The sequence below is a fragment of the Leopardus geoffroyi genome, chromosome B3, assembly GCF_018350155.1.
Source record: "Leopardus geoffroyi isolate Oge1 chromosome B3, O.geoffroyi_Oge1_pat1.0, whole genome shotgun sequence".
NCBI classification, from domain to species: Eukaryota; Metazoa; Chordata; class Mammalia; order Carnivora; family Felidae; genus Leopardus; species Leopardus geoffroyi.
In genome coordinates this window covers 108,164,440-108,179,811 of record NC_059337.1, presented here as the reverse complement: position 1 = coordinate 108,179,811, position 15,372 = coordinate 108,164,440, and the positions used below count along the sequence as shown (strand labels likewise).

The following is a 15,372-nucleotide window of genomic DNA, read 5'->3' as shown; positions in this document are numbered from 1 at the left end:
CATACTCTCAACCTCCTACAGGGAGTCCTTTAGCACTGACTTGAGCCCCAGAAGAGAAATCTTAGACACCAGGATGAATCCATGATGCTGAAGATAAGTTTCAGGAGAGAAGGGAAGAAACAGGTCTTCCTCCTCTCTACCTGCCCACTGACACAGGGCAAGGAGTTACTGGGGAAAACCGAAGCAAAGGGCTGACAGGATAACTGGCTCTTCATCTGAAACAAAGAGCTGAGAGGTCAGGGGTTGCTAGAAAGGAGACTGAAGCATAATGAAAATAGACTCTGGAGCAATTAATTTTTCTATCAAAAAATGAACTCATTTCTGTTTTACCTAAATCTCAGTTCCACTCAAAGAATACCACATTCATGTAATTTCAACAGCAACAACAACAAAATGAAGCTTGAGAAAATTAAGAGACTAGTCTGACTCTGTGTTTTCAAAGCAGCATGTTAGTTAATAAGCAAGTGCCCCAGGAAGTGAACGTGCTGATACTTCCGTCCATAGATCTCTGAGCTATTTTAGAGGTTCAGCTTTTAGCACTTACACCTCTAACCACTTGCTCAGAAGTACTGTGACTGCCTTGTTCTGCTGGAAGCGAGCAGAGGTGTAGCATAAAGCTACCCGGAATGGCCATCTCCCAGGTTAGAAACCACCGTCAGCTTCCGGTTGTTTGGGTGTCACTTCTGGACCTTCTTTTTTGATGAGAAAGGGCTTGTAACTGGCTGAAAAAGTTCACTGCACAGTAAAAATAACTAGAAAAACAGGATGACAGTGTCAAAAAATTGCTGAATTATTCTGTTACCTGTATCACCTGATTGTCACCTAACATCAGTCCCCCATACAACATACACAAGTATTTGTCAGTTCCTTCTTTCTGGGGTCACTAAATTAAAAGTGCTGGGCTTCTGAAAAAAAGATAAAGGGAAAAATTAAACTATAAATTCTAAAAATAATTTGGTCTCGGTAGCGTTTTATAGTCTTAAAAATTAAAGACTCAAGGGGCGCCTGGGTGGCTCAGTTGGTTAAGCATCTGACCTTAGCTCAGGTCATGATCTCGTGGTTCGTGGGTTCGAACCCATACATGGTTTCGTAACACCTTGCATCGGTCATTTTGAAGGTATGAATTCACTGAATCATAAAGATCTTCTTCCAAATGCTGACACATTTTACTATACAATATTTAAAAACACAATTGCTAATTAATATCAAAAACAAACTCATGAGAAAAGTTGTTTTTTTTTTTTTAAGTATTGCAAGCTGACAAGCTCATAATGGTAGATATATGTTTTCTAAAATTCTAATTATGTCTTGGAGGAGCCAATTCTATCACTGGTATCCAATCACAGTTGTTTCCTGGAAACAATCCATTCACAATAGGCTCACTTTATTCAGTTTAAAGAAAATACCTGAGAAATTCCCAAAGCTCCATTACTACAGTTTGTCATTCTTTCCAGTAAAAATGGTGTTCCACAAAAAACAAACAACTAGCTCAGCTAACACTTCAATCATACAAGTGTTTTTCCTTGAGACATGATAGTATTTCAGAATGTAGCAGAAACACTTTATGCCTAATTCCCATCTTAGCACACAGATTATAAAGATATATAGCCAAAGGTTGAGCTTAATACATTGATAATGTTCACTGCTTCATCGAAGACATTAAGTGAAACTGTTTTTTTTTTTTTTTCACTGCAATTGTCTGGCAGTGCAGAAGACATTGGCTACACTAATGTTAACTGCATAGCTGGGTGTCTTGATTCATCCCAAGGTGTCAGCAGTTTTACCCATCATTTCTTTTGCACCATTGAGCGAATGACAATACACTTAAAAAGGCAAATAACATCTTCGTATTATAAATAAATAGTTTTGAACGACAGACCTCCTGAATAGGTCTTCAGAACCCTCAGAGGTCTGTCTAACCTTACTTTGAGAAGCAATCGAAAAATTCTGAATAAAACCACCACTTAAGAGTGTTTCCATCAACAGTTAATGAAAGTAAGAGAAGTAGTCAGGATGAAGCCAATGGTGATTGGGGTGTAACTACACAAATATGCCGATCATACCCTAGGCTGAACTTATTTACTTTTTAATTCCTTCCAAGTTCTAGTTTAAGATCTGCATTAAGAGAACCTACTGATAATCCCGGTAGAACTTGAACAAATCTCAAGCTCATTCTTTCTAGAGTTCTCTGATCCATGTCTGACATCTGAGAAGACAGCACCTTTTCCAGGTGAACATCAGTCTTTAAGTTTAAAAACTAGGAACCCAAGGGAAGCCTTGCAAAAACATATCATCCCAAAAGATGACAAAACTCTAAGGAGGGTGAGATTATACCACCTAGAAGACAGTTTCCTTCCAAGGTAGAATAAAGAGAAAACACAAAATGCCTCCCAGATAACTGGGCGACCTAGAAGGATACTGGACCTCAGCACCCCAGTCTGAGTTGTGCCTGCGTCTGGCACTTACCACCCAAGAGACCACGGCAGCCAGTGCCTCTGAGCTGGATTCACCATTTGCATATTAACATCACATCAGCCTCTGAAATTTGGTGTGGGGAGCAAATGACATAATACACGGGACTGGATGAAATAGAGAGGTTACCTATTATCAGGGTAAGAGGCCATCCCACTTGCAGAAAGAAAATAAAACAAGAACGACCGCTGCCATTTGTTAAATTAAGGCCAAGCCCAGTACCTGGTCCTCAGGAGGCATTCAGTAAATGAATTGGCTGTGATGGAGAGGAGAAGCAGGCAAACTATAACACTGGACAACTAGCCTCCCTCCCTTAAAAGTATCTTCCATTTCCAGTTTCCCTTCTTTTTTCACTCCCTCAAAGCCTCTTTCTCTCCTGCCCTTTCCTCAACCTGGCATTCATTTCCAGTGGTAGTCACAGAACCGCTTGGACCAAAACTGAAATGCCCCCTCGCTTCTCAGGCTGAATATAGCAAAGGAACGAAACACTGGTATAAAAGCTAAATTACAAAAAATTAAATCAACATGCTGTCACCTGGCTTGAAACACGAGAAAGGAATACCGAACATCAACCTCCATCAGAGATAACCTTTTTCCCTATAAAACTGACATTCACGGTGAGCATTAGACACAGTGAGAAACTGTGGGTTGCAGCTTTCAAACGGTAACATGTTTGATCTGCCTTCATGCATGAGGCCACAATGATTGAGCACAGAGCTTAATTAGTCTTAAACCAATGGTTTGACACAGGAAATTTGAGCTAAACACTGAGGCAATGCCCCCCCCCCTCCAAAAATAAAACAATCAGGCCTTACTCTACACAGTAATGCACTGCTTTGGCAAAAAGAATAAACAGATCCCAAAATTCAAGTGCACCTTCCATATTCTCCCCAGGAGAAATGAATATCCAGTAACATAGTAAGAGTCTGAAAGAAGGGAAGCAAGTCCAAGTTTTAGCAGAGTTTTCTAGACAAGCTTCAAATCCACAAATGACAACTGTTTGGTCAGGTTGTATTTTTGTTTTTTAAGAAGTTACCCACCCACCCCTTGCCAAAACAAACTCTGGTACAGAATACCTTCATGCATGCTTGGGGATTTCTGGAGAAAAAGCTTGTCCTCACAGAACTTCCATCTTACTATCTTCATAAAGACACTTCTACCGTTAATTTTTCTGATTTACTTTATTCTTTTCGGAAACTATCTTAAAATTAAACTTCGCAAGTACAAAATGTTATGTAATTGTTAGTAGGAGATGATTTACTTGTCATTCATTTTAAGTGAGAACTGTACGATGGAAGGAAGGGAATTATCTTACTCATCTCTTCCTACCTGCCGTTTTTGACTCACGGCTTAGTATTTATTTAGAACTTTAAAAAAATGTACTGAAGTACCTTAGTCATAATTTTTAACTTGCCTCTTCACAATATATAAAAATTGGGAATTAATGATAAAATACAGAGAGACCAAAAAAAAAAAAAAAAAAAGGAGCCAACAAACACCAGCTTTAATTTATAAATGAGGATAGGTAATACGTGTTTGAAGTTAAAGCAGCATATTGATGATACAGAGGCAATCCAGATTCTGGTTTTTGTCTAGGAAATAGATTTTTTTTAATGTGAAGTTTTATCTTGATTTTTTACTTATTAAATACAATTTCAAACACACACAAAAATAGAAGAGTCTAGCAAACCCACATGTAGCCCACACCCAGCTTTATCAATCAATTCATGGCTAATCTGATTTTATCTGTACCCCATTCCCTCCTCCCACTTCTTGATTATTCTAAGGTAAATCTCAAATATAGACTAGAAAAGAACAGAGACCACCACCAGAAACACCAGCGTTACAGGTAACACAATGGCACTAAATTCGTATCTTGCGATAATCTCTCTGAATGTAAATGGACTAAATGCTCCAGTCAAATATCAAACAATTGCACTAGTAAATATTTCAAAGCTTATCTCTAACAGATGCCCCCTTTTTGTTTTAAGCAACTGCAATACCATAATCATACCTAAGTAATATTAATAATTCCTTAATTAATAATTCCTTAATAATTTCCAATCCCTGTTCCCATTTCCTCAGTGCTTTCCTGGGGGTTATTGTTTGTTTTACCATTTGTGTTTGAACTGGGATAGAATGTGGTCCATATATTGAAACTGGTGAATATGTCACTCTTCTGTTATTTTGGTTTCCTCGCCCTCTCTTTTCTTTCTTCTAATTTCTGGTTGAAAAAAACCAAGTCTCTCATACTGGAAAATTTTCCAGTCTAGATTTTGCTGATAACATCCCATAGTGTCATTTAAAATGTTCCCGTCCTCGAGGCACCTGGGTGGCTCAGTCGGTTGGGCAGCAGACTACAGCTCAGGTCATGATCTCGTGGTCTGTGGGTTCAAGCCTTGCATCGAGCTCTGTGCGGACAGCTCAGAGTATGAAGCCTGTTTCCGATTCTGTGTCTCCCTCCCTCTCTGCCCCTTCCCTGCTTGCTCTCTGTCTCTCTCTCTCTCAAAAATAATAAAACATTAAAAAAAATTAAAAATAAATAAATAAAATTAAAAAAAAATGTTCCCATCCTCTAACCTGGTGAGTAGATCTGAAAGCCTGACCAGATTCAGGCTTGTCTTTTTAAGCAGAGCTACCTCACAGATGGTGGTGACTGTATTTTTCTTTCTAGGGACCAACCATTTAAATTTGAGGTACCGGGGGCGCCTGGGTGGCGCAGTCGGTTAAGCGTCCGACTTCAGCTCAGGTCACGATCTCAAGGTCCGTGAGTTCGAGCCCCGCGTCGGGCTCTGGGCTGATGGCTCAGAGCCTGGAGCCTGTTTCCGATTCTGTGTCTCCCTCTCTCTCTGCCCCTCCCCCGTTCATGCTCTGTCTCTGTCTCCAAAATCAATAAACGTTAAAAAAAATTTAAAAATAAATAAATAAATTTGAGGTACCGTAAGTCAGGCAGACTTCACTTATGCAAACCTAATCTTAAAATCTCACACCATACTTCTTAGCAGGATAACAATGCAGCAACATATTTTTGATTTGTTCTCACACGGAGATATCACTATTTTAACTTAATTTCTCTCTGTTATTTCTCTTCCAAGTATAGCAGTTATCAATTCACTCTGATGCGTGTTCATCAGATTCCTTTATTTCAATCTCGGTTGGGTTTCTTTGGGTTGTGGTTTGGTCACTCCACTCTTCTAGGTAAAAATTATTCCAATACAGTGACAATCATAAACTGGGTCAGATTCTGCCATTCTGTCAGCATCCAGCAGTGGCACTGAAATCTAGGTCTGTTTCATCACCACAATCAATTTCGTCTTGGTTAGGTTGCAGATCCAGTTGTTAGCCCCAGAATGCTTTAGTCAGAATGAAATAAAGAGTGACACACAAGACAGCTTCTTCAAAATAACAAATCACTTCGTCCGTGTCTACTTCAACAGCACTGCTTAGGGGAATTCTGCATCTGATCAAGAGCAACGCCTTTGTTAAGATGAACAATGGTGACGGGTTTCTGATGCAGTTGATAACATTATGCCTTCGGCTCCGTGCGGGACTTACACGAAGAGTTTTTCATGTTGCATCTTAATTCTGTGAGGAGCTCTGTAGGTTTTTGAGCAGATTCATTCTTACCCCAGCCTTAAGAATAAACCCGCACACAGCACACTGTACCAAACTTTGGAGCTACTACAGTTAACGTCAATTCAAACGTTACTTTTCAAAGCCTTTTGTGTGCTGCTCTTTATTCAAGCTTCATTATCAAACATTTTGATGCCAATTTGAAAGACATTATGCTATTTGGTGAGACAGTCCCTGGCACACAGTAAGCACTCAAACATTACTGAATGAGTGATGAATATATAAACAAAATGGGTGTTCATTCAGTAAACCCTCAACATAGCTTGACTGAGTGGGACAGATTGTATGCTTGATCTTAGCCAAAAGGCCGAGAAGCGATTGGACAGGTTGTAATCCATGAGCTGGAGTCATTACGTGCTGGTGTTCCACAGAGTTCTACTGTCGGTCAGCCTTGGTTTTGTCTCTCAATCTCCTTGCTGGGCCATAGATCCGTCTTTCACCGACACCTACAGCTATATCTTGGGACCAGATCTCTTGCCAGACTTCACGTTCTTATTTCCAATTCCTCCTAGACATCTCCACTTGGGTTTCCCACAAGCATTTCAAACTCCACCTATTCAAGCTGAATTCATCACCTTCCATTCCTTTATTTCTACCCTGGTGAATGACTCCACAATATCATTTGAGATTCATCCCTGTTCATCCCTGACATCCAGTGAGCCGCCAACTCCTGCTGGTTACACTATGTATACATTTCTCACAGCTGTCCCCTTCTCTCCATCCACCTCCACAGATTCCAACTTAAACCAGGCTCTACGAAGCTCTCTCTTAGACAACTTTAATAGTCTCTTAAAAGCTTTCCACACCTTTGTCTCCTCTTGGGCTCTAACACCCCCTAGCTCCCAGCCCCTGGAACCCACTGCTACCAAAGGAGATCTTATTTCTCTCTGCTTAGAACTCTTCATTGGCACCCATCACTTCTACTAACCTAGAAGTGATATGCCCACGTAATTTATCTTCTAACCTTTTGAGAGCGAAAGGTGGCCCTGTTAATAGTTACCCTGGTACAGGAGACAAAACTGTGACCGTTCCAGGCAAACCATCACAGAAGGCCCTCCCATGTGTCTGGCCACATCTCCCTCACACTCCCCAAACTCCGATGCCTCCCCACTACTTTCAGTTTCTGGAACATGCTGCTGCTCTGTCACCTCTGTGCCTCTGTACAAACTGTCTTCCCCTCTTAAACTATCCTCTCCTCCTGGCACATTTCTATTTATCATTTGAACTTCCTTGAAACATCACCTCCCCTGTGAAGCTTTCTCTAAAACCTTCTGGCTGATCTGATTACACATTCCTACACGCCATGACCATGCCTTGGACCCATTCCCATGGTGGGACCTGGGTGCCTGTCCTGCACACATAGGGCGTGTCTACCCTCTCTCCTACGAGCTCCCTCAGGAAAGTGCCTAAGTCCTGTTCATCTTTATCTCCCCAGCATCTGTGGCGAATCACAGGTCTGCACCCAGCAGGTGTTTCCCATGTCCTTTCTCAGTCATGTCTTACATTTAATAAAAGCTTTTTTGCCTTAGCTGCTATTTCAGTGTAATTAATGACAGATAAGAAAATGAGAGAGGAAGAAATGAGGAGTAGTCAGCAGCTCCTAATACCAGTCCTGTATATCGCAGATCACTGCCCCATGTAAGCAATTTCTTAAGGAGAGCTTTGGAATTCTAGAATCTGAGCTGGTGGCAGAACTCCCAAAGGAAGTCATGAAAGGAAAATAGGCATAGAGATAAGTCAGGAGCATATTAGTCATTGTTTACTAACTTCTTGAGGCTTCTGAAAATATAATGTCAAAATAAAACAAACCTGCTTGAGTATTCATGGGGTCCCAGGCAGGGGTCTTGTTACCATAATAGGAACATGGAGACAGGAACCCCACTAGCATACTTTCATAAAGCACTCTACAGTTTGCAAAGCATTACACATTTTAACATCTGACCTTCAAAACCACAGCCTCAGATGCACCCTGAAGCTCAACCGATATTTCTGGAGCTTTGACCATCCCTCAGGGATCCCAGGCTGATGCTCGTTTGACATCCCGAGACTCTGGGCAGGCCCGACTTCATAGTGCTTTTTTAATATAAAGTCCTTCAGCATCCAAGATAAGAACAAGAACTCTAGGGGTGCCTGGGTGGCTCAGTCGGTTGCGCGTCTGACTTCAGCTCAGGTCACGATCTCACGGCTCATGAGTTCGAACCTCGCATCTTGACAGCTCAGAGCCTGGAGCCTGCTTCAGATTCTGTGTCTCCCTTTCTCTCTCTCTCTCTCTGCTCTTCCCCACTTGTGCTCTGTCTCTGTCTCTCTCAAAACTAAACAAACATTAACAACAAACAAACAAAAAAAAAAGATAAGAACTAGAGCTCCAAATATCCTAACCGTCAGCCTGTCATTTTATGGCCAGGGATAACCTAGAGTGGCTGACAGGAGTGAAGCCAAACCAGGGACATTCTCACACTGCCAGGCTCAGGCCGCTGCCACAGCTATAGCAGGCACATGGTGGGGCTCCATTTCCTCATGTAACACAGAGAGGCAGCTATCACATCCTCTGCATTTGACAAGGGAGCTGTGCTCTAAAGCAGCAGCAATGTGCCAACCCAAGCTGTGCCCCAGCTTAGGAGCCAACATGACAAGGCAATGCTCCCACAGTCTAGAGAGAATAGATCCGAGGTTCTAAAATACATCCCGCACATAGATGCCACCGCTCCTGAAATGTCAACATTAAAAATCTATTTCTCATGGATAAGACATCAATTTTAGCATCTTTTAAATATGCAGCCACACCTAAGAGGAGTACCAAGATATTGATCACTATCACTTCAGTGTGAATTCGCCCATGAATTCACTATCTTCCGTATTGCCAACTGTTTCTAGAGAAAGGAGATCACTAGGCATCTTACCGGAGCAAGACACAGTTAAAGACAGAGAGCAAAAAGAACTAACTTACAGGGGATGTAGGATTTACCACGGAGGAACTCGGCCAGCCTCCGAGTCACCTCTAAAAGGACTACCCTTGCAATGACCTGGTAAGAACCCAGCCCTAGTAATATTTAGCATTCGTTTCTTCTTATCATTAAAACTAATAAATTAATATAATAAGAACATCCGTAAGAATTCCAGTGCCAGTGTTTTAGTGTTGCTGGTGTACATTTAAAGAGGATAGAACCTTAATATAATTTAGTCCTACAGAGGTGGCATAACTCTTAAGAAAAGAAGTCACATAATGACTACAGCACATCCAGATGTGGTCTAATGTGCATGGCCTTACTCCCATGTAACTTAGCGCAGAAAGATAGTTCAACACATGGAGAACCTCACCCACTTCCCACTCTGCCACTTCTCTCATGCCTGGGTTTGTCTATACCATGGTTTTGGCCATGTTCCATGTGCTATGAGAATGTTCTAGCAACAGTGGTCTGTGATATCACATTCTATTTTACTTGCACTCTCAGTGGACTCATTTTTCTCACAAACCCCCTATGTACAAGATACCAAGCAAAACAAAAAGGTCTGTGAGCAGATCAAACTGGAATCTGGACTGCTTTTTCATGTCCAAGTATCCCACATCTCTGCTAATTTCCATATTGGAGCAAAACATCTGATAAGATGCAACAACTGAGACGACAGAAAAATTAAACATTAACATTAAAACAATTCGCCCACACAAATAAGAACAGTCAGCTGAGAGGAGAGAAAACCAATTTTCAAAGGCGTCACCAATTTGCAAAATGCCAACATCAAATGGACAAACCACTAAGCCGCATGCTTAAAAACGTTCACAAAGATTTTAGTAATGGTGGCGTAGTTTTTAATTGGCTAACCCTCCCACCGAAAAGAATTAAAGCCTCTATAAAATATATCTTAAAACAATTAGTTAAAAACACTGGAGAGCAACCAAAAAAGGACAGAAATTGGAGGGAATCTGACACGTGAAAGAAGGGAGTTGCACTGGTCAAGATCCATTATTTATGGGCCATCTCCCAAGATTATTCTGCCGGCTGCAAAGGGTCAAATCAACAGAATTCAAACAGAAAGCTAGGGTTTCATCGGCTTGAGGAGTAAAATGACAAGATTCAGAAACAGATGAATGGACACTGAGCAGAGAACACCTGAAAAGAAGGCCACAGAGACAAGAATCCCCAAATCTATTAACTCCTCCAATCTGTGCATGTGCATGGGAGATTCGAAAAGGTCCCCAAAAAGCAAGAACTAGAAGGCTGAAAGAAAGGAGATGAGATTTCTGTTTCTCACTGTAGGACAGTGAGTCTGAAGCCCAAGTCCCATAAAGTTAAAGGGACTTAAAACACCTTGGACTTTCTACTGAAACCCCAACTTGATTACACCTTATGAGTGAAAACTATGTCCCAGGACTATGGAATTTGTCCAAGAACTAAGGCGGAAGGGTTAAAAAAAAATCCCACTCTCAAAAGCCTTCACAAGGCTCTTAAGGTGATAACCAGTATTTTAGCTGCCTGCTAGAAAATAAAGAACAGAAGAGAAAAACCATAAGAAAAAGCCCTTGCTAAAATTTAAGTTACTCTTGATTTAAAAGAAAAAGAAGAAAAAAAACAAACCGATCAGAAAACTAGGACTTGAAAGAACTTCCTCAATTGTGATGAAAAGTATTTACAAACTGCATACACCTAACATTACACTTAGTAGGGAAAGACTAAATTCCTTCTTTCTAAAATTAGTTATGAGACAAGGAGGTCTATCCTAGAGGCATCCAGGCACAATAAGACATGAAACGGAAATAAAAGCCATAAGTATTAGAAAAGAAAAAGAAAACTGCCTTTATTCATAGACAACATGATTATTTACAGAGAAAATCCTAAGATATCTCCCCCCCCCCCCAAAAAAAAATACTCTAGTAGAAGTAATAATAGAATGTTTTTTAAGGTCATAGGATGCAAAGTCAAGAAACAAACAAAAAAATTCATTTCTATATACTGCTAACAATTTCAAATTAAAACTTTTAAATACCATTTATAACAGCATCAAGAGTTTAAAATATTTAGGAATACATTTTTAAAAATGTACAAGATCTCTATATTGAAAATTATATAGAAATGTTAATACTGGTATAGATGAGAAACATTAAAAGCCATTGGTAAATGGAGAAATATACCATGTTTATGGATTTGTAGATGTTCACAATTGTTCAGATGTCAGTTCTCCTCAAAGTGACCTATAGATTCAATACAACTTAATTTGAAATCCAACAGGCTTTTGTGTGGAAATTGATAAGCTGACTCTAAAACTGACATCAAAATTTTAAATACTGTGGGGCACCTGGGTGGCTCAGTCAGTTAAGCATCCGACTTCGGCTCAGGTCATGATCTCATGGTTCATGAGTTCAAGCCCCACGTCGGGCTCCGTGCTGACAGCTCAGAGCCTGGAGCCTGCTTCGGATTCTGTCTCCCTTTCTCTCTCTGCCCTGCCCCTGCTCACGCTTTGTCTCTCTGTCTCAAAAATAAATAAACATTAAAAAAAAAATTTTTTTTTAATTTTAAATACTGAGAACAACTAAAATAACCTTCAAACAAACAATCCAAAAGAACACATTTGGAAGACTCACACTATTTAACCTTAAGACTTACTATAAAGCAATAGCAGTAAAGATGGTGTGGTCCTGGCATAAAGATAGAAAAAATAGATCCATGGAACAAAATAGAAAATCCTTCAATAGAGCCACAGTGGGGCCAACGGATTGGTGACAAAGGTTCCACGGTGATCCAATGGAAAAATCAAAGTCTTCAACAAATGGTAGGTAGTAGAACAACTGGATTAGAGAATGGAGAAAAGAAAGGTCAACCCCTTCACACACAAATATTAAGAAGGAACAAAAACTTAAATATAACATAACACAGACCTAAACATAAACGCTAAGCCTAAAAGCTTCTAAAAGAAAATGGGAGAATATTTTTGGGACACTACGACAGATTTTTTAGGGAGGATACAAAACATATAAAACTATGAAAGAAGAGGTTGATAAATTGGACTTCAGAGAAAAATTTTTTTAAACATTTATTTTTTGAGAGAGAGAGAAAGAGTACACACAGGGGACGGGCAAAAGGAGAGGGAGAATCTTATTCAGGTTCCACACTAGCCCTGAGCCTGATGCAGGGCTTGATCTCGTAACTGTGAGATCTTGAGCCAAAATCAAGAGTTGGATGCGTAACCAACTGAGCCACCCAGGTGTCCCTGGACTTCAGAAAAATTTAAAACGTCAGCTCAAGTGTTAAGAAGGTGAAAAGGCAAGCCACACCCTTGGAGAAACTATTCACAATACAAATTTCTCACAAAGGATGCTTCTCTAGAAACACAAACAACTCCTATAAATCAATAATAAAAAGACAAACTCAGTTTCGGAAAACAAAAGACTTCATGCACTTAGGAAGAAAATGACCAATCAGCCCATGAAAAAGTATTCAACATCAGGGAAATGCAAATTAAAACCACAAGATATTATTTTATACCCACTAGAATCTCTAAAATTAAAGAGGATAAACATACCAAGTATTGGCGAGGATATGGGATAATTGGAATGTTCAATACATTGCCCGTGGGAATATAAAAATATGACCACTTTAGATAAACATTTGAGAGTTTCTTAAAAAAAAATGTAACGTTTATTTATTTTTGAAAGAGAGAGAGCGCCCATGCGGGCACGTGTGCACAGGAGTGGGGGAGAGGCAGAAAGAGAGAGGGAGAACTCACGCACCGCGAGATCATGACCTGAGCCCAAGTCAGATGCTTAACGGACTGAGGCACTCAGGCACCCCAAACATTTAAGAGTTTCTTATAAAGTCGAACATGTATCTCCTTTATTATCCAGCAATTCCATCGCTACATATCTACCCAAGAGAAATGAAAGTGTACGTCAACAAAAATGTATGTATAAGAATGGGCATAACAGCATTATTCATAATAACCAAAAATAGGGAAGACTCCAAATGTCCATCAAGAAGAGAATGGGTAAACACGCTCTACTACGTTTATATAATGGAATACTCAGCAATAGAAAGGAATAGGATGCTGATGCACACAATGACCTGAGTGGGTCTCAAAGAAATTATGTTCTGCACAAGAAATCAGACACAAAAGAGAACATACTATGTAGTTCCATTTATATAAGCTTCGAGAATAGAAAAAACTATGGTGAGAAAACAAAACAAAACATCCCATTTATTGCATCGGGAGGCTGACTGGGAAAGGGCAGAAAGGGAACTTTCAGAGTGGTGGAAATGTTCTTTATTTTGGGTTGGGGTGTTGTTTACATGGTTGTGTGCATTTGCCAAAGCTCAAATTCTTCACTTATGATCTGTGCATTTCACTATATGTAAATTTTACCTCATTTATTTTTTTAAAAATTAGGGATGGGAGGTGCAAGAGGAATAGAATCCTTTAAAGGAGAGAATGAGACAAAGATGATAAGAAAGGGAACATGATCCTTAAATTTTTAACACATTCAGGGGCAAACTAAAAGGTTGGCCCCAAGCCAAAAATCTGAAGCACAATGTAATAGGCATGAACGAAAAGAGGCAAGAACCAATTCGGCTAAAATGATGATGAAAATAAAACTCAGTGCATATGTTAAATCACGAGATTGTCAGATTTAGCAAATATGTTGAATCTGGCAACCCAAAGCAATAGATCCTTAGAAACAAAACACCAGCCCACCCAACATAAAACAATTTTCTAAAGCATCTTCTACAAAATGCTCTTTTTATAATTTCCATGTTAGAAATTCTTACTGAGTATGAACTAACTTATACCGGGAACAGCCAAAACTTATCCTTACCTTCAGTGAAGCTCCCTGTTAGGGTTATTACCACAAATACTTTCCCTTCTGGCTCCAGATCCACCTAGAAAGAGAAAAGAATTGTGTGTCATATTCTAACTGTAAAGTATTTTTTTGAGGGCCTCAAATAATTCTTTACAAAGAGGGCTACATTGTGCAAATCACAGCCATAAATCAGACCTCAGCAGTCTTTCATTCAACAGTAGGGGAATAAGAAACGAGTGCACAAGAAACTACAAAGATAAAAAAGCAAATCTAAGAGAAACAGTTCTTTCAATAAGTTTTTCTGGTCTTGAATTGTATTCTCTTCCATTTTGGCTCCTTGTGATATTATTGAGAAGTACGCAAAAACTTGGTCACTGTTTCTGAGACATTCCTAGCTGACGTCAGGGCAACATTTTATTAACCCACATGGCGGGCGTATGAAATAGAGAAACAATGGCAACATACAAGGTAATGAACAAATGTGGCATAGTCAGTTGCAACCTTTCCTTTTAGGAAGTAAAAAGTAGGAGAATACTGTCTCCATCTCTACCATTTTCTCTAAGTGTAGTTCATCTTCAGGAAGCACCAGGGAAGGCAATTCAGGAGCTTTGCATGAGCTCTTGCTCATTCCCGGAGCGTCAACATCCTTTAAAGCTCTTAATCTATGCTCTGAGATATCAAGACATCCGCTCTGCAAACGAGGCAGCTTGCAGTCTCCCAGCTAGGTCTCATCCTCCACACACACTCGGGTTCCCAAAGACCCTCATGCAGCATGCCTCCGGATTTGGGCAGCGCCCTCTAGATCAGCTCTGATCACACTCAGTCCAGGTAGACAGGCTCTGCCCTCTCCGTGCTGCGTGCTAACCTTGAACTCCCCAAGAACACCTCTGGGCCTTGGACTGTGAGGTTCTTCTGGCCCCCAATATGTGAATTTACAGCTGTCAAAATCTTGTCAGATTCAGCCATGGCTCCATTTCTGCCTTTCACTTTTCATCTGAGAGAGAGAGAGGTCCAGAGAAGCTGAGTACAGATACAGCTGGTCATTTTTGGTAGAATATTACATTTAAAGAAGCTGCAAATCGTATGGTATCGTGTCCAAACTAGGCAAGGACACGGCCTCCAGCCTGACTGCCCCAGCTGGTTCAGGTCTCTGGGCAAGGTCTTTAACCACCCCAAGCTTCGCTGTTCTCATTCAAAAGTCAGTGACATCACTATTCAGCATTTCTGGCATGGCTTCCACCAGATGAGCTCAAAGAGCCTTGACAGTGCTATTTACTGTTTTTACTGTACCCATTGGTGACAAAGACTGGTGGGAAAAATGCATTGACCTTACATATTTTTTTTTTGTAATACCACGCTCCAATTCCATACTTTTTCAAAATAAAAGATGCCTGTTTTGCTCTGACTCAGAAAGTGTCACCTGTACAACAGCCTATTCTTATAAACCCCCCATTCTTCTGCACAAAATCTGCTGTCAC

The 15,372-nt window shown here is 40.3% G+C and overlaps 1 protein-coding gene across 1 annotated transcript in view; it reads right to left on the bottom strand.

The window, feature by feature from the left end:
• The window catches only part of PRKCH (protein kinase C eta), a 235,508-nt gene that overhangs the window by 152,350 nt on the left and 67,786 nt on the right, over positions 1-15,372 (bottom strand). The window contains exon 2 of the mRNA XM_045451174.1: positions 13,910-13,973. Coding sequence (XP_045307130.1) covers positions 13,910-13,973 — 64 coding nt within the window. The remainder of the gene's footprint in view (positions 1-13,909; positions 13,974-15,372) is intronic.